General features: G+C 39.1%; 1 protein-coding gene across 6 annotated transcripts in view; it reads left to right on the plus strand.

The window, feature by feature from the left end:
- Positions 1-24,581, plus strand: part of SYT1 (synaptotagmin 1) — a 359,821-nt gene that overhangs the window by 206,808 nt on the left and 128,432 nt on the right. For 4 of the 6 annotated variants that reach the window (XM_054811274.1, XM_054811268.1, XM_054811263.1 and 1 more), the window contains one exon: positions 21,752-21,940. The exons of the other annotated variants lie outside the window; for them this stretch is intronic. In XM_054811274.1, coding sequence (XP_054667249.1) covers positions 21,769-21,940 — 172 coding nt within the window. In that variant the 5' untranslated portion in view covers positions 21,752-21,768. The remainder of the gene's footprint in view (positions 1-21,751; positions 21,941-24,581) is intronic. 6 annotated transcript variants of the gene reach the window in all.

The following is a 24,581-nucleotide window of genomic DNA, read 5'->3' on the forward strand; positions in this document are numbered from 1 at the left end:
TATTAAAGATCTCCTGGTAAGCATTTTTAGTAAAAGTCTGTTTATGAAAGCATCCATTTCACCCTTTTCCTGTCCTCTGAGCTATTTCACAGGGGGTTTTTTTTAGTTTTTCTTATGGACAAGTGGGAGGTGCTCTGTTCTACCAGTTGGAATTATTTTGGCACTTGTAAAAAAATTTACTTTTTCTACAAATGAAAAAAAGATTTTCTCATTCATAGGATCTTACCCACCTGACACAATCAGACTGAGTTCCTCTAACACGCCAACAGTGAACTAAGCTTGCACAACTCTGTGAATCAGTCCTTCTCAATACTAGCAGTTTTCATAGGCTTTATTCTTTCCCCTTTACTTGTTTTTCAGTGTAATTGGGATGAGCATTATTTAAGCTTATCCGCACGCTCCAATAAGATGTTATGTTCCAGAGAATGAGTACTTCACTTTCGGACTGTATCTCTAACATTCTCCAGTCTGTAACTCCAGTGCATGACCCTATCTTGTCTGCCATTGTCACTGGGTTGCCCTTAATTATCTTGATATATTCAAAGACTTCCCATATGTAAAAGACTAAAATGCTGCATCATATTTTGCTTCTATGTTTTCCCTTGCATTTACATTTCTTAAAATGCCTTGGAATTTTGTCACAGTGCCTTCATACATATGCATGACATGCCACTGCAGAAGACAGAACTCTTTATTTTTAGAACTTATGAAAAATGCATCCAAACTTCAAAGATGAATTAGAAATCAAGATTTCTGATTAGATATTTTGGGATTCAAATCATATGAGACCACTAGACTATAGACAATAAAAAGGGTGCTATTAATGTGTCTTTAAAGAGAGAAAATATCTTGCATAAATCCCAAGCAGTCTTCTAAGCATTTGGGAGACAGGAAATACAACACATAAGCTAAAATGACAGTTTTGCTGCCTACAGTTCGTAGCTTGTGATAGTTTTAATATGATTGCATATTGTTTCTTTCCTGCCACATCACTAAAGATGTGAAGTGTCCTGGAATAATCTCTGTTCTATATATCAGAATTCACTGAAACATAAACAGAGACAAAACATGATGTAGTGTCATGATTTAAAATTTCTGTAAGCATTGTGTGCTGACATAAATAAATTTTAGGATTGAACTACTTTATTAATACATTTATAATAAATGTGACATTATTATCTACTCTTTGCTGGAAATACTTGTTTTGTCAGCTAGTGAAAATCCACTAGCAGTTTTTGTAAAGTTCGAATTTTTTTATTAACTTTCCACTCTCACAGATGTACAAATTTAAAGTCTTTGCAAATGAATGCCTTTAATTAGGAATTTAAAATGTAAATCAAATGCCACAGCCCATTGCTAATCTGTGTTTACTAAATTTTGCAGTATTTTGTATTACAAATATTTTGTCTGACTTCTCAAAAAAAAATTAACAGATTCTATTTTGAAACCTATTGTGTGTATATGTTTATTGAACTGAAATAATGGGCTACCTAGAACTAGTAGGATAAAACAAAAAAAAATGCTGAATAGAAATTATTCTAAATTTTGAAACATAAGCATCTTGAGATGAACAAATAGAAGTGTCAGAACGGCATAGCCAAAGGTAGAATTTGCAGACGGACATTAACACTGTTAGTCTTATTCTTGGTACCTATAAGTCTTATATTTTATTTTCCTGTTTTCAAGGGAAAAATCCAAGGTGATTAAATTTGTGAACGTTGTAAGATCTTTGAACTATGTCCAATGCCTACAGCTTGTGGAATTCATGAGCTTCACCATTAGAAAGTGATTCACCAGTTTTCTCTTTCAATCAATCTATAGTATGCCAGAGAAAGTCTCTCTTCTGTGCTTAGGAACTGAACCCACCAAAAAACCCTGCTGGGCAGTTTACAAGCTGTGCAGCAGAACGAAGATGTCAAAACAGAAGCTGCTTCCTTTTTTTACCAAAAAAAAAGTTTTCTTGATTCAAAACTGTCCTTCTCTGTATTGGGCCAGTTCAAGAACAGATAATGTTTGCCTGCCCAGAGCTCTGCTCATTTACAAAATCTGCATATTAACTCTAGTATTCACGAAGTTCTTACAGTTCTCATAGCTCCTCCCAAGACAAGGAAGGTGATTACTGCTTACAAGAAGAATCCCATTTTTAACTACTTACAGTTTATTCTCCTTAAACAGCAAAACATTGCAATCAGATCTACCTGAAACATAACAAATTTGCTACAATGGGTAGTTTGAGATGTGCTCAGAAAATACTGTCGTTGGGCATTCAGAACAAGAACTGTGATTATTACTGAGTGGCTAACGTGAAGAGATTATTTTCAAACATTAACTCTTCCTTTTTCCTCTGCTTTATATCTCTGCCTTACTCAATAAAAATAAAGCAAAGCAACCAAACCAAATTCCACACCAGGCAATAAAAATGGAAAGTTTAATTTAAAGGAAGGGATGATAGGCAGGAACATACAAAAACCTCATGTGGTTATTAGCATTGAGTATACCAGGCACTAGGTGTGACCATTAAAATGACTTCAAAGCAATATGCAATACATTACTATAAGGTGGAAGAAGCAGTTATTGTAACATCAGAAGTCAATTGAGTTGTTTAACTTCTCGGCTTCTTGAACATCATAGCCATTTTAGTATAATTAAATCAAGATGAGTTGGATGACTATTACTTTCCCATATTTACAGGGCCTAACCATGATTCATACTTTGTGTATAAAGTATGCAACAGAAATGTAGTAGATCTTGGAATATGGCCAAGTGCTGTTCCATGTTTATGTGTATACAGAAATATTGAGATTTATTATACTAAATTAATCCTATATTCTATCTAGTTTAATATAGGTTAGTACCCATCCAATATAGTATATAATGTCTGGCAGTATTTAGAATCAGATGCTTCAAACAGGCATGCAAGAAATCCTAAACCAGCTTGTTGTGGAGTAATCTGTCATATGGGAAATTACTCCTAACCCTTTACTGCTGACAGTTTGATAAGTGCACGAAGAAATGAGACTTTGTGGCTTTCCAAGGGTAGTGAAGGTAGTTTCAGAAGAGAGTGTGGGAGAAGCCTGTGTAGGTCACATTGCAGTTCACTTCCCAAAGGGTACATCCGATATGTCTCTGTTTACACAAAATAGGGTTATTTTTTTCCTGTCTCTCATGTCTTGGGAGAGAGAGGTTCTTCGTTGTGTATGCCTAGAACGTTATCAAAGAAACTTGTTAAAATATAAACCCAAAAGATTTTGCAGAGATTTATATTAACAAAAGTTAAAAATTGTTCCTGATAGATTCCAGAGATACAATTTCCTTTTACTTTTTCAGTACTAATTTCCATTACAAGTGGAAGTGGTGGGCTTAAAATACAGCCAATTAAATTTTGTAGAGCATCATTAGGCTGCAATACACAATGAGAGGAACAGGTTTGCTAAAAACCCAGTGCTTTATTTTCTATGCTATTATAATGAATTTTCTTCGAAAAAACTTTTAACAGTCCTGTGTTCTAATGAGACAGCCATTTTAAATTAAAATTTCCATCACTCCTAAGCAGTTGTGACTTATGAAAAAGACCTGAAAAGAATTGGTTGTTATTCACTCCAGCTATGCTAAATGAATAGATTTATTTGTCTCTGCCGAAGCATGGGGCAGTTGAAGTTATACTCTGCAAACTGAACCACTTCCTTAGCCCATTAGATAGACGCAGAGTATCAGGATCTATAAATGCATTCTATCAAATATTTATTTTGCACCGTAATTAACGTGCTTTGTTGCTTTTTTTTGTTATTGTTCTAAAAGGGCATTGTCTGCATCAAGGACTGTCTGAAGTCTTGTCTTCTCTAACTGTGCTGACCAATTCCCAAATGTATAGGTAGAAGGAGCGCTGAAGAGGAGGCGTGTTTGCTGCTGAAGTTACACTGTCTTCTGAAATTGGGTAATGCAGGCTGACAACGGCTGTTTCTATTAGGATAACGGCATACCTTAGAAGTTTTGCTGACATGTCTGCACTGCAGAGATCTGCTGGCATAGCTATGGCCTCAGTCAGACAAGCAGAAGTGAATAAAGAGAACAGAGGAAGGAAGGGACAGTTGATGAGAAGAAGGGGAGTTAAAAATAAGAAAGGGTTTTGCTGCATAGCAAGAGAATTATGAAGGTGTAGGAGGAGATTTTTTCAAAGGCATGAATGATAGCTAAGTGCCTACATTTCACTTTCAGCTTCTGAAAATCTCCTATTAATATTACACGAAGACTGAGGTAAGATAGAGGGGAAGAATAGAGAACAGGAGAGAGAATGTCTGGAGGAGGGATCTAAAGAGAGAGGCTGAAGGTGGTTAATGAAGCAGAGAAATGTGATTCTTGGGGTAGCATGAGTCACACACCAGCGTAAGGAAAAGGAGAGCGAAACAGCAGCCATGAGCAAAGGGAAGAGAAGAGGTTAAAACCACCAAGTAAGTAGAAAAAGAAACTTAGCCTTCAAAAAAGGTACAAGTACTTTATTTAAAAAGAAACAGACGTTAATGCAGGGTGTGCTGGGGTATCAGGTGATGACAAGGAGAGTGTATGTGTCTATCCTCGCCTGCATGTCGATGCTGCTGCAGTGCACCACAGGGTGCTGCTTCTGATTATCCAAACTGAAGGCCTGTTATGACATATCACAGCTTCCACCGAGACTACACATGTAGATGTCAGGTCTGAATGCAGCCCTAAATGCCTTTTAGGCTAGTATGTATATTTCAACATAATTCACAACCTTTATTATTGACCAAAATCTCGTTTCACAGCAGGTATCACTTGCCCATTTTGTCACAGGATGGCTTGTCACAAGAAGTGTGAGGAAGCTTCAACAGAAAGAAGCAAACTTCACCTACTCTACCACCTTTGCCTGTCAGAAAGAATTAAAGAGAGAATAAATGTACCTAACTGTCATGTTTCTAACCACTGCTCTAAATGCTAGGTTATAGTCGCCCTTGGTAAGCAAAATATAGATACCGAAGACCCCAGTATCCATTATTTCCCTGCTCTCTTACAACTGGTTTTGTAGCAAGAAAAAGTGCGTGCTGTTCTCTTCCTGTGTAGGCTGGATTCAGAAACTGCTGCGGCTAATACTTAACTGAGCTGGGAAGTGGCTGTACTGTATAAATCTAAAAATTCATGATTCAAGCATTGCAAAGGACTCAGTAAAATACGTAATGATCATATAACTAGAGGTTCTTGTTATTCTAGATAAAAAAGTAGAAATATAAAGGCTTCAGGAGTGTCTTTTGAGAGTTTGAGATGATAACTTAAGTGTTCTTGTGGCACAGCCATAGGTGAGTTCCCTCTGAAGTGAGCTCTGACCAGAGGACTTCATGCTGTAGGGCAGTTCTCATCAGCTGCAGTGTCTCACCTCGTAGGTCCCTACTTTGAATCCCATCCACTCTGTCAACAGAAAAAGCTGCTGTGTTGAGCTATTCCCATGTCGTGGGCAACAGGCATTTCTTGAAGTGTTATGCCATCACAGCCTGCTTGGTGAAGTCGCACTAAGGGGCTGCATCACCTCCCTGAATTTTATTCCTTAAACTGTCCCCTGCTAATGGTGAACTCGTGGCACTGGAATGTGGGATGAACAAATAGCTAGTGAAGCAACCACCAAGCTTTAGTCAGGAATCTGCAGACACAAAGAATGAGAAATGTTTGAGCGAGAGGTAAACAATACTTCTTGAATGCAAACTAACCAAAAAAGCGTCTTTACACAGCACAAGTTTGACTAAAGTTTCACCTTGTGTGCAGGCAAAGGCATCCCAGTGCTTCAGCCCTCCTGATCCTTTCCTTCTTCTTCTACTACAGTTACAGCCTCCAATTTGTTCCCATTAGCAACATCCACTGTCAGCCAGTGCCTGGCTGATATTACAGTTCTTTGCTCTTTAGCATTTCTTCTACAAGAGCCGACAGTGTTTCAGAGAGAAGAAACTCTCCCTCTTTGGAGACAGCCAGCTGCCACTATATTTTCTTCTCTCCCAATGGTGTATTTTGGCAGTAGATTTCCTTTGCAGCTGTGACTACAATTTGCATTTGGAGAGTATTGGTTTAGAAAGAGAAGGTATTTAACAGAGCTAACAATTATTGTTTTCAAATGGTTGGAAAGGTGATGAAAATTCCAGTCAGTGCTTGTGCTTGTGGATTAAAAACAAATATCACTCGTTGCCATAAATGCTGCTTCTCTCTCCTACTGAGACAGCTGATAACGGCTGAAACACAGATGCCACCTTGGCCCAGGTTTCACTAGGAAGGGACTTTCGGTGGGGACTTACTTCTCACCCTGGCTCCAGGTTTGTTAAACTCTTCAAGGCAAGCCGGACTGCATGTGTGTAGGACAAGGAAGTTGCAGTTGTTCCTAACTTCTGAGGAGACGCCTTGGCTTTTGGTTCTTTAGGTGCTCTGTGAACTTAAAAACTGATGTTTTTGTCAAGGGCGGAAGAAAGAAAAAAGTGCTACTTCGTGTGTGTGTGTGTGTGTGTGTGTGTGTTAAAAGAATTATGTAATACTCTTTTCGATTTCCAGAAAAAGTATTTTTTGTCTAGGTTTAAACAATTTTAAATTATCCTATGTAATTTTTTGGCAGCAAAAATATGAATAGAATTAAGCTCCAAACTATGTTGTTTCAAGCTTTTATCTCTTCTTTTTGCTAGCAATTAATAATAAACAAACAAGAATTACAAGCTTATAATTAAAGGTTTAGTAGTTGCTGCTTGGTTTAAAATGACCTTGAAGTGGTATTCTTCTTTTCATCTTTCTTTTTCATCTTTCTTTTCTCTTTGCTAATAGACATTCCAGCAGGGCTAATTCATCTTTTTTTTTCTCCAAGGGCTTTGCTGAATTGAAGGCAAAACTTTGACTTTCGTCTCTTCATATTTATGATAATCTTTTTCTTGTCACATTCTTAACATTTTACTGCATCCACTTTCATTCCATTGTGAATGTCCCTTGTGCTCTAAGTCCAATTTTCTGCTTTTACCTCACAGTGCTTAAACTATCCATTCCATTCTGCTCTGTTTTCATCAAGAACCAGTACTTAGCAACTAGATAACAGCCTGATACTGAAGATTTCTTCTTTTCACACACTATAATACATCTTTTCTCTTCCAAAGAGATTTCTGGAGCTCATCAAATGCCCGTGCTACAGAACAATGCATCCATGTGCTTTCTCTCAAATATCTTTTCTCTTCACAGAACTTTGAAATGCTAACTTATTTATTACTCTCTTCTGAAGACAGCAAACAATTTCATCAATCATGTTGAATCCTTTTGTGCTCCCTTTTCATAACGTAGGTATAATCTCTGGAAAGCTCTTGGCTGCAAGATTTTTAGAGAAAGCCAAGGATTTCCTTAATAATTAGTGCTACATTCATTACAGAGGACCAGGCTCTTGCAACTAGTGCTGGCATTATCATTTGATTCCAGTCCTGTGTTTACGTGTTTTCATGAAGACAAAATGCCCATGTCACAAGCAGAAACACATGTCCTTAAAGGGTCTTAAAAGGTTATGCTAGCCTCCCTACGTCCTGCTTCTGTTTTGGCTCAGTATCCTCATCTTTTTCCAGAGCAATACGCTTTGACGTACAGATTGCAGAAGGCAAAAAACAGCTCCCAGAGGCTGGAAATGAAGTTAACATTGTCACTTGTCTGTCCCAGGCACTTCCTTCTCTTGAGCACATGGAGCAGCAGGGAGCGTGATGTCTCCCTTGTGTCATCCTCCTTGTTGGCCAAGGTTACCAGCCAAGCAGTGGTAGCACACGACCTTGGAGGATGTGTATCTTCAGTGCTGAAGCTCCCCAACTGCAAGTCTGCTATGCCACACAGTGCTCAGCAGGCCACAGATCACATAGTAGTAAAAATGATACTATTTTTATCTAGAAGTTTGATAAAGATGCATAGTTGTACACCAGCCATGGTGACCTAAAAAAGTGGGAACTGAGTGCGTAACTAATTGTCTTTGTTCTGTGCTGCGTGACAACAGATAATCTTATTTTTATATGCACATATGTTCAGTAAGTTTTTTGTTTTCATTTTTAAATGGGTCATTGTTATAGGTTAGGGTTTTTGACCAATAAACGGTTACAATGCCATAGCTGAATATAGAGCTTCACAATAAACAAAATAGGGGAGAAACAAGAAAACTGAACAAAACAAAAAAGCATTATCACATTGAAGCATTCAATTATGCAACATGATCATCAAAGAAAATAAGATCTGAAACAGAACAGATTTTTTTAAATTATATCAAAAAGGTGTCTATACAAAGTAGAACTCTTGGCTTCTCTCATGTTCATTTGCTCACTTAAACCTGTTGTTTTTCTGCATGAATGTTAACTGTACAGCACTTAGCGTACATGCAACCCTTCTTCTGATGTCCCAGTTGGACAATTAGCTCAATGAGCTAAATCTACAGGAGAACTTCGGGTGTGTGGCAGTGTGCATTAGGGTGTTTAACTGCTAGAGATCTAACTGCAATAGCAGTACCTGCTGCACTGGGTTAAAAACAAACCGTAACCATCCCGTAACCAATGAGTTGTTCAGGGTGGTCCAAGTTTAACTACCAATAGGTTAAGTAAAATTTGCTCAAGTTTCCATCCACAAACTTGAAAAACTGAATTATCCTTCTTATAGGCTTTTGATGAACAGCACTTTCCCCCAACAAGGACTGAGTCACTGGTTTAAAACAAAGAGCACTGTACTGGGCAGAAGGAAGAAGCACTCAGAACAAAACTGGGAAAGCCAGCAACAGCAATAAATCAGCCCTGCCTATTAAGTAGGATTTCTATCTCCCTCAGGTTGTTTTGGCAATAGCGCTAACCTTAGTTGCCCTCCTGCAGCAGTAAGTGGCTAATGAGGCAGAATGGTCTATCAATCACTGCCTCAGTGAGAATGCTACTGCAGACTGTTGTCCAAATTCAGGGTAGATCCATCCCTCAGTCTAGAAGGGCATGATGCTCTGGGACTTTACCTGCCATCCTAGATGAGGCACTCAGGAGGACTGCGTTCAGAATTCAGACCAGGCATCTCCGTTGGCCTCAGTCCACCAAGTTTCTTTCAAAGCTGTGCTGAACTTCCAGATGGAAGTGGGGAATATTCACGACCCGGAAGGGTCATACCATCAGACAGAGACATCAGACTGCTTTTGTCATCCTATTTATACAACCAGAGCAAATCCAGGTTGTGGATTTGATTAGAGGATCCCTGATGCTGTGCATATAAATACTCCTACTCTCTACAACCTTGGGCTGTATCATTGCTTTAGACCAAGCTTCCTATATAATATCCGGAAGACGTGAGTACCTCAGAATGGGTTGCTCAGCAGCCAGCATGCTGAGTGAGAAGCTGCCGAATCAGCAGGGTATGCTCAAAACAGGAGTGACTCATAAATCCTCCTTCTCCTCTGAACTGTCTCCAGCACCTTCTTCCAGGCGATGTTTGTGTCCTGTCCTGAAGGGAGAGAGCATGCAAAGTCCTTTTTTTCAAAAGCTGAACAGCAACGGCTCTTCACTTTCAGAGAAGCACAAAAGAATGGAGGCAGCAACATTGTTGTATGCCTTCTTTACCTCTGTCTTCAGTAGTAAGACCAGTTGTTCTCCAGGTACCCAGCACCGTAAGCTGGAAGACAAGGAGGAGAATGAAGCCCTCATAGTCCAAGGGGAAATGGTTAGTGACCTGCTACGCCATTTGGACACACACAAGTCTGTGGGCCCAGTTGGAATCCACTGAAAGGTATTGAGAGAGCTGGCAGAAGTGCTCACCAAGCCACTTTCCATCATTTATCAGCAGTCCTGGATAACCAGGGAGCTCCCACTTGACTGGAGGTTAGCAAATGTGACGCCCATCTACAAGAAGGGCCAGAAGGATCCAGGGAACTACAGGCCTGGCAGTCTGATCTCAGTGCTGGGGAAGGTTATGGAGCAGATCACCTTGAGTGCCATCACACAGCACATACAGGACAGCTAGGTGATCAGGCCCAGTCAGCATGGGTTTATGAAAGGCAGATCCTGCTTGACTAACCTGATCTCCTTCTATGACAAGGTGATCCACTTAGTGGATGAGGGAAAGGCTGTGGATTGTCTGCTTGGACCTTAGTAAAGCCTTTGACACTGTTTCCCACAACATTTTCCAGGAGAAACTGGTGGCTCATGGCTTGGACAGCTGTACGCTTCACTGGGTAAAAAACTGGCCGGATGGCTGGGTCCAAAGAGTTGCAGTGAATGGAGTTAAATCCACTTGGCGGCCGGTCACAAGTGGTGTCCCTCAGGGCTCAGTACTGGGGCCAGTTCTCTTTAATATCTTTATCAATGATCTGGATGAGGGGATCGAGTGCTCTCTCAGTAAGTTTGCAGACAACACCAAGTTGGGTGGGAGTATTGATCTGCTTGAAGGTAGGAAGGCTCTACAGAGGCATCTGGACAGGCTGGATCGATGGGCCGAGGCCAACTGTATGAGGTTCAACAAGGCCAAGTGCCAGGTCCTGCACTTAGGTCACAACAACCCCAGGCAATGCTACAGCCTTGAGGAAGAGTGGCTGGAAAGCTGCCTGGCAGAAAAGGACCTGGAGGTGTTGGTCGACAGCTGGCTGAATATGAGCCAGCAGTGTGCCCAGGTGGCCAAGAAACCCAACAGCGCCCTGGCTTGTGTCAGAAATAATGTAGCCAGCAGGACTAGGGAAGTGATCGTCCCCTGTACTTGGCACTGGTGAGGCCACACCTCGAGTGCTATGTTTGGTTTTGGGCCCCTCACTACAAGAAGGACATTGAGGCGCTGGAGCATGTCCAAAGAAGAGCAACGAAGCTGGTGAAGGGTCTAGAGAGCACAGGTCTTATGAGGAGTGGCTGAGGGAACTGGAGTTGTTTAGCCTGGAGAAAAGGAGGCTGACGGGAGACCTTATCACTCTCTACAACTACCTGAAAGGAGGTTGTAGCCAGGTGGGGGTTGGTCTCTTCTCTCAAGTAACAAGCAACAGGACAAGAGGAAATGGCCTCAAGTTGTGCCAGGGGAGGTTTAGACTGGATATTAGGAAAAATTTCTTCACAGAAAGGGTTGTCAGGCATTGGAACAGGTGGCCCAGGGAGGTGGTGGAGTCACCATCCCTGGAGGTATTTAAAAGATGTGTAGATGTGGTGCTTAGGGACATGGTTTAGTGGTGGACTTGGCAGTGCTAGGTTAACGGTTGGGCTTAATGGTCTTAAAAGTCTTTTCCAACCAAAATGATTCTATGATTGTGTGCAAAACTCAGTGATGGGAGAAGTCACTCAATGAAGGTAACTTTAGGCTAAGGTCTGTCATCTGTCCAAAGGAATTCAAAGCTACGTCATGTGAGCTTTCTCTGGTCTAGAGAAGAGATGAGAACGTGGCCACACCAAGCATTTCTGTGTGCAAAAAACCTGAAAGTTTTAAATTTATTAAAAACCCTAAATTAGCATTTGGTTCTTAATTTTATTTAAACAAAAAAATATCCAAGTAGTTTTCTTTTTTCCTTTTGCTTTGTTACTTCCTCATCTTTATTCTGAAGTTGTTTTCTCTAGTATTGCTCATGTGTGAGTTGGATAAAACATTTTTGTCAATGCGATCCTTGCTAAATTGTTCACCTACAGAAATAATTGCAGAACAAGAAATAGTTGTAATAACAGCAGAAAGCGGTGTTTATACTAATAAACTGCCTCAGTTTATCGTTATCAGTTGTTAAAATAATTTTAAATATGTGTAAGGGCATCTTTTAAAAAGATGACTTTCCAAAACACTGTAGGGAGTGCATGATTATTAATCTCAAATTAGGATCTTTTTTTTTTTCTTTTCAGTAGAAAAATGTTACAAGTTAGGAATTAATTGTCATGTAATTGATTGATAATTTTCCCTCCTGCTGTGTGCGGAAGGCTATTGGATGATGGCATATCATTCTCAACAGGAGGAAGAAGTATCAGCCATTATGGGACAATTAGTTCCAATTTCCACTATTTTTCTTCCATGTGCTGATAAGATTGCCTTCAAAGTGTAAGTACAGTTATTAACCATAAATATCAAATAACTTTTTTTTTATTATTTTTATTTTTAACTTAAAAAACAAATCTAAATGCAAATGCTTCCTGCGCCCCCCTGCTCTTCTTTCCTGGTCTGGTGACATTCATGAAACAGTAATTTTCACATAGCTAAAATTAACAGAACCTGTCACAGTCAATCAACTTACGTTCATGGTTTTGCAGTGTTGTTCCCAATTTCAGTGCCGATATGATATTGCTGAAGAAAACCCTGAAAAATCTTTTTATCAACATCACAATTTATGAAAATTGTGTATTTCCCCCACAAACCCACCATCTGTTTACAAGAAAATTCTTGGACTCAGACTGTTGTTTGTTTTATTGACAGTGAAATCATAGTGCTTAGTTAGTCACCTTATAGCAAGTATAGTAGCATATTACGGGAGGAATATACCTGTGATGTATATATACAGAGAGATATATTTGTGTACACACAGGTACTTTACATGTATCTGATTGATATCTGCGTGATGAACTACTGAGATTTTTTAAAACTAGAATGCATCTATCTAAAAAGTCTGAATCTTTTATCGTGCAGAATTTGCAAAGCTTGATCTACAAAATTCACTCATATGTGGGTATTTTTCCCATTAGTACACTTGGGTGACGCATCTTAAAGCTTTAAACCAAATACCAACTGTTTATATTTTTCTAAATGCCAGGCATGTAATTTTATTGTGGGATCTAAAAAACTAGCTGAGCTGTTTCCTTCTCCCACCTACCCCCAAGTAATGCAGCCCAAATTTCATGTGCTTGGCTACAAGGATATAATCCCATGCCTTTGGGCTGTAACTGCGTAATCTGCAGTAGGTTCTCAAAGATATAATCAACTGGTCTTTGAAATTTTGTTTATAATTGCATTCATGATGCAGAGGAGGAATACAGTCTTATTGTATTCTCCTTGTTTTATTAGCTTTTTGATACTGCAGGTGTAACAGAAAAAAAACACTCGATGATGAAGTTGGAATGTGGTACTCATTAAATTCAGCACATATGACTGAATATACATAGGGAGCAGATCTTTTTTCAGAAGGAAGGTGCCATTTTTATATAGTCACTTGTCAGAGTAGAAGCACACTCTGAGGTGCCAATTGTTTCACAACTAGTCTGTGAGGTAGCACTGAATTGCACATCTCAGCTCCCCATATTTGGTTCCTTAGTGCTCATACCGTCCTGCTTGTTGGTAATTAATGTTACTAACCCCATGGTTACTGAGTGAAGAAATTGGGAGACTTAGGAAATTAGGAAATCTCAATAGAAGGAAAATTCAAAGGGGAAATAGTGAATTTCGAGCTGTGACCTACAGATACCAAAACTAGAATATTAATAGCATTTCTCCGTATTATTTTACAATTTCTATTGTGTTGTTCCTTATGAATTTTACTACATCATAGTTAATCTCTATGGCAGTTTACTAGTTTATAGGCTTTATTAGAGCCATTAATTGGACAGGAGCCAAATATGTGAATAGAAATTGATTTTATGCAACGTACACAACAAAGAATTTATTGATATAAAGGGCTTCATTATTTGTAGGATTACTCTAAAATGATTTTGGAACAGCAAGAATTCTCTGTGGACTGTATTAGAATTTCATGCTTAAATGCAGTTGAACACTAATTTTTATATGAATTCTTTTGTCTTACACTGCTGCATAAAGCAAGTCTGGAAGTAAATATCAGGGGAGTAGAAATGCAGATTACAGCTTCAGGAAACAAGATGCAAGCATGAAAGATGACAGAATGATCATGTGGGAGGAAATTACTGTAGTTTCTTTCCTTCCCTTATTCCTATTCATAACTAGCTATTATCGAGGACCTCAGACATTTTGAAGCAGCATTTGCAGTAGTAGAGGAAGACAGAAGGGTTAAATTATACATATTCTGATTCTTTGACAGGTTTGGTAACCTCACTCCTGCTGAAACATGACAGCAATGTCAACATCCAGAGAGACAGCGCTGTCTCTAGCCCCATTACCTCTAAAGATCTAAAGAAATACATGACTAAGAAATATCATATACTTAGGGGAAAATAACTTTCAGAACATGGTCATGGAAACAGGCATTTATATAGTGAATCTATGCAAGGGACTCACCACTCTTGAGTTGCTGCAATGCTCCTTGCTCTTGATTTTTGTGTTTCTCTATAAGCTGCTTTGACTCCGCTGGCTCCTGTGCGCTCTTCTGCATTGCAGGAGTGCAAGTTTGAAGTGCAGTCAAAAAATTATGGCTTTTAGCTGGAAAGAAAATAGTGTTGGCTTCACTGTTCTTGTTTAAATTAACACTGGTCTTATCAACAGCCTGAGAAGTGAGTCTGAAAATATCATTTTGCATAGCTTGATACTGCAAAATAGACAGTGATTAGCTGTTCATAGGTTACATATCAGACTGAGGTTCTTTCTGAAAATGCGAGCCCAAGTTTCTCTTGCACAGATTGTGCAGCATGAGATGTTTCTGAGCCCTCTATGTTGGACAGTTCCGCCGTATTTAATAACGGGTGACCAGGAAGCTGAAAGAGAAACATGTAGATTGTGCCATGCACTGAGGGATTTGTCTTTCTCCAATGTTCTCCAGTGTCCATATCCCTCCCAAAGTATTCAGATGGTTTGCTGTCCACTGGGCAGGTGATTTTCTGTCACATTATATGGTTAGCTTTAAAACATGCTTAGAGATGAAATCATATGCTGATTTCAATGAAATAAAATGTGTTTATTGTGACAGAGATCTGTGAACTGTGCTATGCTTATTCTACATATATTCTACGTTTATTAGATATACAGTGACTTAAAAAAGTGAAATGGGTTAAGAGTACACAAAGATTTGGATATTATTTGGATATAACTCAGACTCAGATAATAGGTTTTCAGTGCGAATATTAGACTGGAAATCTTACAATATTTCATTTTCTCATGCTTATTGTTGCTTTGTCTGACTATTAGAGAAGAACCTAGCTGAAATTCCTATCTACATACACAAAACTTCTGGATACCTACACTGCCAGAAGCACTTGAAACAGGAACTAAATGGAGTTAGTTTCTTTCAACTGTTTTTCTAAAAGTATTTGTTCCTATTTTAAGCAAATTCTGGAGACTGATACTGAGCTCATATGTAATAATAAGCAGATTTTTTACCTGGTCCAGGACCGTGCTGTAGATAATTTGATCTAACTAGCTGTTGGCTCCCAAAATTAATAGTTTTGACTAACTGTCAAAAAATAGTTCTGCCAAGCTCTCCTCTCTGCTATCCTGGATTTGCAGCACTTCTGCCTGACTTGGTGTGTGACTCCTTTCCTACCCCCACACTTGCTTAAACTTGGGCTCAGATGTGCTCCCCTCCATGTATGTGGGGTCCTCATCCATACTGACTCGCCACCTCTTGGTCCTCTTCCTATCTGCAACACCATGTTCCTCCATCCTGCTCCAGGACCAGTGATACTCCTTTGGTAGGACACACTGGCATAGTAGCCGTGGGCTTTTGCGCGGAGATTTAGGTGCTTTATCTTGTTCGTTCAGTCAAGCCAATGAAAATATTGATGTGGTGTTAGTAGCAAGCATTGGGAAAACAGTTTTAAAGAGCTAATGTACAGCGGGGATCTAGGAAGCGTCAACTGAATTGATGTTTCAGATATGGCTGCAGGAGAAATGTCTCTCCTCCACTAAAAGAGTGATTCTGTGAGGGTTTGCTGGGACATTTCTTGTGCATCAGTAGCAGCACAGACAGGATACCTGAATTCCTCCACCCAGGTTCTTAATCAGAACTTTTTTACCCCATGAAATGTTGAGCCTTTCATGTACCTTCTCTAAAGCAGTACTAAATCTGGATTGCATTGTAAACCTTTGTGGTAGTGGTGAAAAGGCTGTTTTGATATGACATCTTTACCGTGACCTTCCATTCTTCTGAAAATGTAGTTACAGACCCATCTTTATAAAAAGCCAAGAAAGTCTCTTTTCTGAGCTTGTCTTTTAAAATAAATGTCCATTACTGAAGCTAGAAAGATAGCGTATTTCATTAATAGGAAGATGAATGAGTAAAAAAATGTATTATTAACATCCCAGAATACTTAAATCTAGGAAGAGATCGTTTATTGTAGATATCTTTAGACATTCTGGTAATGTTCCCATCTTCTTAATGATGAATTAATTTCATCAAAAACAGTCTAATGGAATAGGGTAAATTTTCAATGTGGTTTCAGACCTTTCTCTGATAAGGCTGCATACTTACCCTGGACCTATCAGCACTGAAAGCCAAGTTTCTTTCTCTTTCACTGCACAGGAGCTGTAAACAAAAATGAGAGGAGCACAGCTGATGTTAACATGTGATTTTTTTTTTTATTTCTTTATTGAATAAGTTTTGTGATTACATTCGAAGCTGGATGTAACTGCTGAGGTGAACATGTTTGGGATGCTGAAAAGATGAGCTGTCTGGGAAATACCATTTAATGAGCTAGATCCCAATTTACAACTTTGCAGGGTTATTGAGGTACAGTGAGCAGCTCTACTACAGTTACAGCATTAAACACTGAAAGAATGGTGACGACTACTTCTGAAAACTTACACAGTTACTCATAGTAACACTATATTTTTATGTTTTGATTAATTTAATTAATTTTAATTTTTAGCATGTGTGGTGGGTTGACCCTGGCTGGAGGCCAGGTGCCCACCAGAGCTTCTCTCTCACTCCCCTCATTCACTAAACAGGGGAGAAAAGGCATAACGAAATGCTTGCAGGTCGAGATAAGGACAGGGAGAGATCACTCACTAATTATCATCACGAGCAAAACAGACCAAACTTAGAGAGGGAATTCATCTAATTTATTACTAGGCAAAACACAGTAGAGGAATAAGAAAATAAAATCAACTCTTAAAACACCTCCCCCCACCCCTCCCATCTTCCCGGGCTCAACTTCACTCCCGGCTTCAACCTTCCCCCCCTCAGCGGCACAGGGGGACGGGGAGTGGGGGTTACGGTCAGTTCATCTCACGGTGTTTCTGCCGCTTCTTCATCCTCAGGGGGAGGACTCCTCTCATCGTTCCCCTGCTCCAACATGGAGTCCATCTCACGGGGTGCAGACCTTCAGGAGCAAACTGCTCCAGCGTGGGGTCCCCCACGGGGTCACAAGTCCTGCCAGCAAACTTGCCCTGGCGTGGGCTCCCCTCTTCACGGGTCCACCGGTCCGGCCTGGAACTTGCTCCAGCGTGGGCTTCCCACAGGCCACAGCCTCCTTCAGGTGCCTCCACCTGCTCCGGCGTGGGGTCCTCCACGGGCTGCAGGTGGAATCTCCACACCCCCTCATCCTTCCTCCATGGGCTGCAGGGGGACAGCCTGCTTCACCATGGCCTTCTCCAGGGGCTGCAGGGGGATCTCTGCTCCGGTGCCTGGAGCACCTCCTCCCCCTCCATCTGCACTGACCTTGGTGTCTGCAGAGTTTCTTATATCTTCTCACTCCTCTCTCCGGCTGCAAAAGCTCTCTCCCTCTAAGTGTTTTTCTTCTTCTTAAATATGTTATCACAGAGGCGCTGATTGGCTTGGCCTTGGCCAGCAGCGGGCCCGTCTTGGAGCCGGCTGGCATTGGCTCTGTCAGACACAGGGGGAGCTTCTAGCAGCTTCTCACAGAAGCCACCCCTGTAGCCCCCCCCGCTACCAAAACCTTGCCACGCAAACCCAACACAGCATGGCAGAAAAATTTGAGAGATAGCAAGGTAAAAGGACACTTTCCAGAAAATTTCTCATTGCGAAGGAATGATTTGGTCAGCATGGGATGTCTGACCTATTTGCTGTCTCACTCCACCCAGTTTGTATTCAGCAGATAAGAGGAAGAATGAGCAAAATTAAATTGTCTGAAGTCCACCATGCAGAAGGAATGTCACCAATTTTATTGCCATGAGGTTAAGTATTCACTAAGTCCTTTAACAGCTGCTATTACCTGCTGTAATTTAACCACATAGAAACCATCCTGCTGTAATTTAACCCCATAGAAACCATACAAATTTGCTTCGTTGCCCTTTGAGCTTTTTTGTTTGTTTGTTTTTTGTTAGGTCTATCATAAATCTCCCCATGATTTGCTAGAAGATGATACGCTACTCTGAGTTTTGCTCTCATTCCATATCCTGAAAATCTCCCTTTCCTGTGAGTCACTCCTACAGCACTCTCATTAATTTTCTGACTATTCAGTTTTTCAAAAACAATTTAAAACAAGTAAAAATTTCCCATGGGATTAGTTGTCCCCCCACAAGTTGTCCACATCTTACTTTGAATATGCCAGAATATTTGGAAAGAGAGGCCGTTGCCCTTGGAACACATTCTTTCAGCTCTGATTTCCAGAGGCTACTCCATGCTCTGTAATCGTCCATGTCTGAAGTCTTACTCCTCTTCTTTACTTCTCTCTTAAGAGTAGTTGCTACTTTACTACTCTCTTGAGAGGCGCATTCCAGCGGGACTCTCACCATCTGGAGCATACTAAGGCAGTCAGCCAATACTTTGTACCTCCATAAGGAAATAAATCTCTAGCTTCTTATGACTCTCCAGAATGCATTTGTATATTACTCAAATGCTTCATTTTCAGAAGAAATTATGTAGAAGTTGGAGCTGACAGTTGTTTTTATCAGTTTTTTTCTTGCTTAGGGATGAGTAAGGTTCTAAACCCCTGACTTCCTCAAGAGTTCAAATCATCATCTCTGGATTTTCAGTCAACACTTGCCTGCTTCTGTATAGAGATGACAAGCATCACTCAGGGAATATAGTCTATGCTGTGTTTTATAGAAGCATGTAAATTAAATGGTACTTTTATTTGTGACTGCAAATGTACTCTTATTTATGACTGCATGTTGCACATGAAACATGTAATGTTTCATACCTAGCACTATACTCATTGTAGTGAACACTGAACTGGAAATCATAATTGAATTCTATGACATTTCATTTTTTAACCTGTAAGAAATTTTTGCTTGCAACTGCCATTTCATAAATGGCAGATAATCTGATAGTATTTTACAGATCTTTACCTTCAGCCATGCATTGCAGCATTAAAGTAACCCCTTTTATTGTAAAAGGCCAATTTAAATCTAATTATTCAGTACTCTGCAGTCTCTAATAATACCACAGTGTTTAGGCCATTATTGTGGAAAGCTGCAGCATTACAATAATAGAAGCCATCAGATGTTATCTCCATAAGTGAGTGGGCATGTGCTCTTCAGAAAATTCTTTACTGCAGAAAGCTTTTTCTGAGACAAGATTCTTTTTCAGCCCCTTCACACCGATTTAAAATATCAGGACAGTGTCATTGGCGTGTAAAGGTCGCAGGCTCTGTAGCAGGTCTCGAAGCATTTGTGCATGCCTCATTAGATGGAGTGACCTCTAACTGCACTAAGACTCCACCGAGGATTCTTCCTGCAGTTCAGAGGAATACTCTGTTTTGTTATTTTTTCCTTCTTTTAAATAAATGGAAGTGTAACGCTTCACATTTGTTCTCCTAATGTATTTTCAAAATATAGCTCCAAAACTGGAAGCAAATAAATTACATTTGCCTTAATTTTTAATTAGCTGAAAGTCATCACTGCAAATTGTGTCTTCCATTACAAAATAAAATAGTCAACTGCCAGGCCTGAAATAATTAAGCAATATATTATAATTAAGCAATTTAATTTTGATTTAATTATGATATATCATACAACTTTTCTTCTGATTTAACTGACATTCACTGACAAAATGCTATAATATACAACAGCACTAATGTTTACAGCTGATGGCTCTGCAGGTTTTGCTTCATAGTATTTGGCATTCATCAGAGCATATGGAAAAAGTCTTCTAGTCTGGAATAGCTGGCACGTTATTTCATACTACACAAATTATGCACTACATGTTTTTCTCAATCGTTATTTTGGGAGGCAAGTGGGGAAATCTTCGCAGACATCGGACTGGAGCCAAAGTTCACGGATATTAACTGGAATCTTTCCATCGACTTCGGTCTGCTTTAGATAGTGAACTGCTCCCATGTTGTTCCAGGCATACAGATAAGACTGCACGCTTATGAAATATTTATGGAGCTGTATCATATACATATTCTGTGTCAACATCAACATGATTTTATATTAGGCTAGAGACTGTGAGGGCAAAGGCAGAAGCGATGGGCAGGCAGGGAATACCACTTCATTCAGCGCTGCATCAATAAAGTTGCTGCAAAATATCCACCAAATTGCTTCTTCCGAACAAGGCCAACCCCCTATTTAGTTAAAATCTTTTTAATCGGCTGACGGTATTGGAGAATGGCTTCTATTCCAGACTACACATGTGTGCAAACCCCTGCGTAATGACAAGAACGATGAGGGTGATTTCAACAGGTTCATTCTGCCTGCAGCCAGGTCTGCGCTTGCAGGTCTTCCTGACTGCGGGCTCGTGGAAGTAAAGTTGAAGGATGAAAAGCCAGTCCTCATCTCGATTTAGTGATTCGAGCGCTCTCAGCGACATCCATGAAAACAGTCATGTATAAGGCAGGAAAGCTCACGATTCATCATACTGCATGCACTTGGATGCTCGTATGCCCCTTTAATTTTGATGCGTTGCCTCTTTTTTGGGATGGTGATGTTTAAATTTCTCAGCAAAAGGTCAAAGACCAAATGTCTTCTGGGGCTGAGAGCAATTGTACACTCAGAGCAATAATGAATGTTTGTTATCTCTCAAAGCCTTTCTCTCTCTGGTTTTCTGAAGAAAACCAGAATGATTATTCAGATCAGTGATATTTAGGATGCGGCAGAAAATCGGAACAATGTGTTCAAAACCAATGTAAACATTTCAGCCAGCCTTCTTGTGATAGTGAAATTGCTTTGTGCATCTCATCTCACCTTCACCCCACTGGCCCAAATTTCTTTGCTTTGTAATGTACGCTCAAGGAAGGGTTTTGCAAAACACCCATTAAACAACATGAAATTAAAAATATGCTGATATGGGATTATGTTTGAGGCAGCCTCTCAGATATTTCAATATGGCTGCATTTAGATACCCTACAGATGTCGTCGCTTCAGGAATACACCAATGAGACATCTGAATAATTTAAGAGAATATTGTCAGTAGCAAATGTCACATGAAATAACTGGAAGGAAAATTACCTTCAAAAAGTGAAGATAAAAATGGATGCAAATCAATTTCTGTTTAACATACAGCTTGCTTAAATAGGAAACAATAAGTTACTACTTTGACAGGAAATCTTGAAGTGTTTTTATTATATCCTTATCACTTCATTTATTTTATATAGAAACTTTGGCTATGATCCACACCTCTGTAACTCTCGTAGAAAAATAATTCTGTAAATACACTGTGAAATTTGCACGTAGGGAGCAGTTATTACCCAATTTGCTTATACTTTCAAAATTGAAGAGCAAAACGTAAATCTACTTGAGAGTTTTACAGGAATTTTGAGGTTTCAAATTCAGCAGTTCAAAATGCAACACTGTTGGAGAAGAGCTCTAAGCAATGAAATGATTCTGGCTGAAATTAACCCTGCAAAAGACTTTTCTCTCTTGTCTAATAAATATTTTATGAAGAACATGAAGCAATATGCTGATGCAGTCGTATTTACCCAGTAAGCGTGAGCACCAAGTGATACTCTGCCTATTTAGTCTTTTATTGATGAGAGATCCATTTCAATGATTTAATTTTATCTTGTGGGCTTTTTTGTTTTGTTTTCTTTTTTTACTCCAACAGCTTACCCAGGGGTTAAAATGGTGAGTGAAAGTCATCATGAGGCCCTGGCAGCACCGCCAGCTACCACTGTAGCAGCAGCACCTCCAAGTAATGTCACCGAGCCAGCCAGTCCCGGAGGAGGGGGAGGAAAAGAAGATGCATTTTCTAAGTTGAAAGAGAAGTTCATGAATGAACTGAACAAAATTCCATGTAAGTAAAACTTGATTGGTTAAAAAGCTTCCGTTGGCAGATTAGATTTAACTTGAAATTTTCTTCTTTGTCATTTGTTTAGACAGCATACTAAATGTTTTCTAGTCAAAACTAGAAAAATCAGAAGGTAAACCTGGCTTTGTAAGCTCCTCAGAATTAACTGTAGTAGAAAAGATAACGTCAAACTCATATATATGTGACTTGAGTCTACTCTTGATGTCTCAGATTCTCTTGGTAGTTTTTACTGATGAATTATAACTGAATCATCAAAACTGGAATGGCAGAACTTCACAGTGGCCATTGGACCAATAAGCAAAATATTTCCTCACAGTAACACGGTTTCATGTTTATGACAAATGTGTGTGGGCATATTATCTTAAAGCAAAATTTGGCCAGAACTCATAAATATTGAGAAAATAAGGAAACTGTGTATCTTTGGGGATTAGAAAATACAGAAAGAGTGGGAAAATGGCTTTTTAACAAGGAAATAGCTCTAATACATCAGTAATGTGTGAAGATAGCCATGCTTTTCCCACTCAGTAATTCTGTTAGATCAGCCATTGAACGTTGTTTGCGTGAGTTCCCGTACCTATGCAGAATACTGTAATAGTACCAGTGTATATTTCTGTGAAGTCAATACGGTTAAACTCAGCAGGGTTCTTTTGGTCTGTGCTAGAAAGTATTGATTCAAAGCTGAGGCCTCAATTTGTTCACATTTGTGAAAAAAAAATATAAGCATTAGCTTTTTGCTGCTGTTTATGATAATACTCGGGTTCTTAAACCCGTTTGGTATGTTTTAGTACGCATTCACTGCTACTAAATATACAACTAATTCAACATTGTCAATATTGTTTCATATAATAAAGACAAAAATCCTTTTTATTACAGACAGAAAAATTACCTAATGAGACAAGCAGATAATTTTGGCACTTTTGTAGACATGAAGGTGAAAGCTGTGTGTGTATGTGTGTTTTAATAGCAGGCATTAGAGAGACATTCAGTCTTTAAGAATTTTTACTTCATAAGTAAATGTAAAATATTTTCAGGGAAGTATTTTAACATATGTAAGAGTTTTCATTTTTAGAAGGTTATCATTTGTGTAAAGAAATGTTGTGTGACTGATAAAGACAGATAACAAATTAGAATATTAATGGATTTTTTATCTCTGAAATGGATCTTGGCAATCTGGCAGATGCAGTTTTTGCAAAATTGATAGCAAACAGCCTTGCTCTGTCACTCGAAATTCTCACTTGCAAGAATAGATGTGTTACAGTGGTAAGAAGTCCATATGTCATTAGTTTGGTAATCTGCACAGTCCAGTGCAGACCATACTGAAATGAAATTGCCTGATGATATCATGGGAAAAACAAAAATACAAGAAGAAAAAAGAAGAGGGAAAAAAATTAGACAAGATATTGAGGGAGAAATGGTCAGCATTTGAAATATTTGGTTTTTAATTGTTATCTCACCATGCTATGTAAATGAGGTAGATTACACTTTCATGTAGATGTTCTTTTATTTTTAAACTCTGATTTTAACATAGCAAAGGTGTGAATGGTTTCCAATATGAAGAACTCTGTAATTGGTAGGTCTAGGAAAAGGTTTGTAGATAGAATGGAACTTTGAATGCACTGCTGCATACTTTTTTTAAAACAGGAATATAAACAAGTGGGAAGCCCAATCTGGAGAACCTTTCCAGATTGGACTGAATAAAACTTTTATTCTTCTGTTCATGAAAAAAAAGAAAAAAGAAGAAACTACTATTACAGGATGAAAGTGCTTGCTGAGAAAAGTGTACTAGGCCATAAGACAACATTTATTAAAAAATATATTAGAGTATCGATAAAATATACCTTATGCTGATAGTGTGACCAGAACATATTGCATCCATTTTAGAAATCTGGACTCTTATCCAAGATCATGCAGTAGTTTTGTGGTAGAGTAGAGAAATGAACCTGGGTAGTCACAAATCCCATGCCAATTGTCTGCTCTCCTTCTAGAGGCTGCAGATGTGATTAGATCTTCCTAGCATCTCCATCAAATACTGGGACTGTTTAACATGACATTCTGCTTGTATATTTATTTTTTAATTTTACCATTTCAAGAAGAAAGTTGAAGGGGCAAAGGGCTTGGGTGTGATTTTTTAAAAAAAATTTAAATATGAAATAGTGCCATTGACATGTTAGAGCATTTAATATCCCAAATAACTTTTGTTTTTCCCCATTTTCCCCAATAACAAATCCTATGTGAATGGACTGTAATTGACAGGTCTATATGTGTTTCTCATTTATAAACTAACAAACACAAACAGATCACCAAATAAGTTTAAGTAGGCTGTCTCCAAAATATTTGGGGCAGGAGGGGAGAGGAGACCTCATTGCCCTATCAGAAGACTATAGCAGTTCTTTACTATTTGTTCAGTTTATGTCAGTAGGCGTATGTCAGAGAGGTACTGTTAGCCTGTTACACAGCTGAGAATTTAATTGTGATAGAAAAGTTGTCAGACCTTACCTGTTACAGCTGGTTGCAAATTTGTTGAGAATCTCTCCTAAAACAGAGCAGAATGTAAATTTGTTCCAATCAAATCATTTTTATAGTGCCTTTCTGGAAATTTCTTGTTGTGTGAGAGAAAGTGAAGATG

This window comes from Grus americana, chromosome 1 (assembly GCF_028858705.1).
Source record: "Grus americana isolate bGruAme1 chromosome 1, bGruAme1.mat, whole genome shotgun sequence".
Taxonomy (NCBI): Eukaryota; Metazoa; Chordata; class Aves; order Gruiformes; family Gruidae; genus Grus; species Grus americana.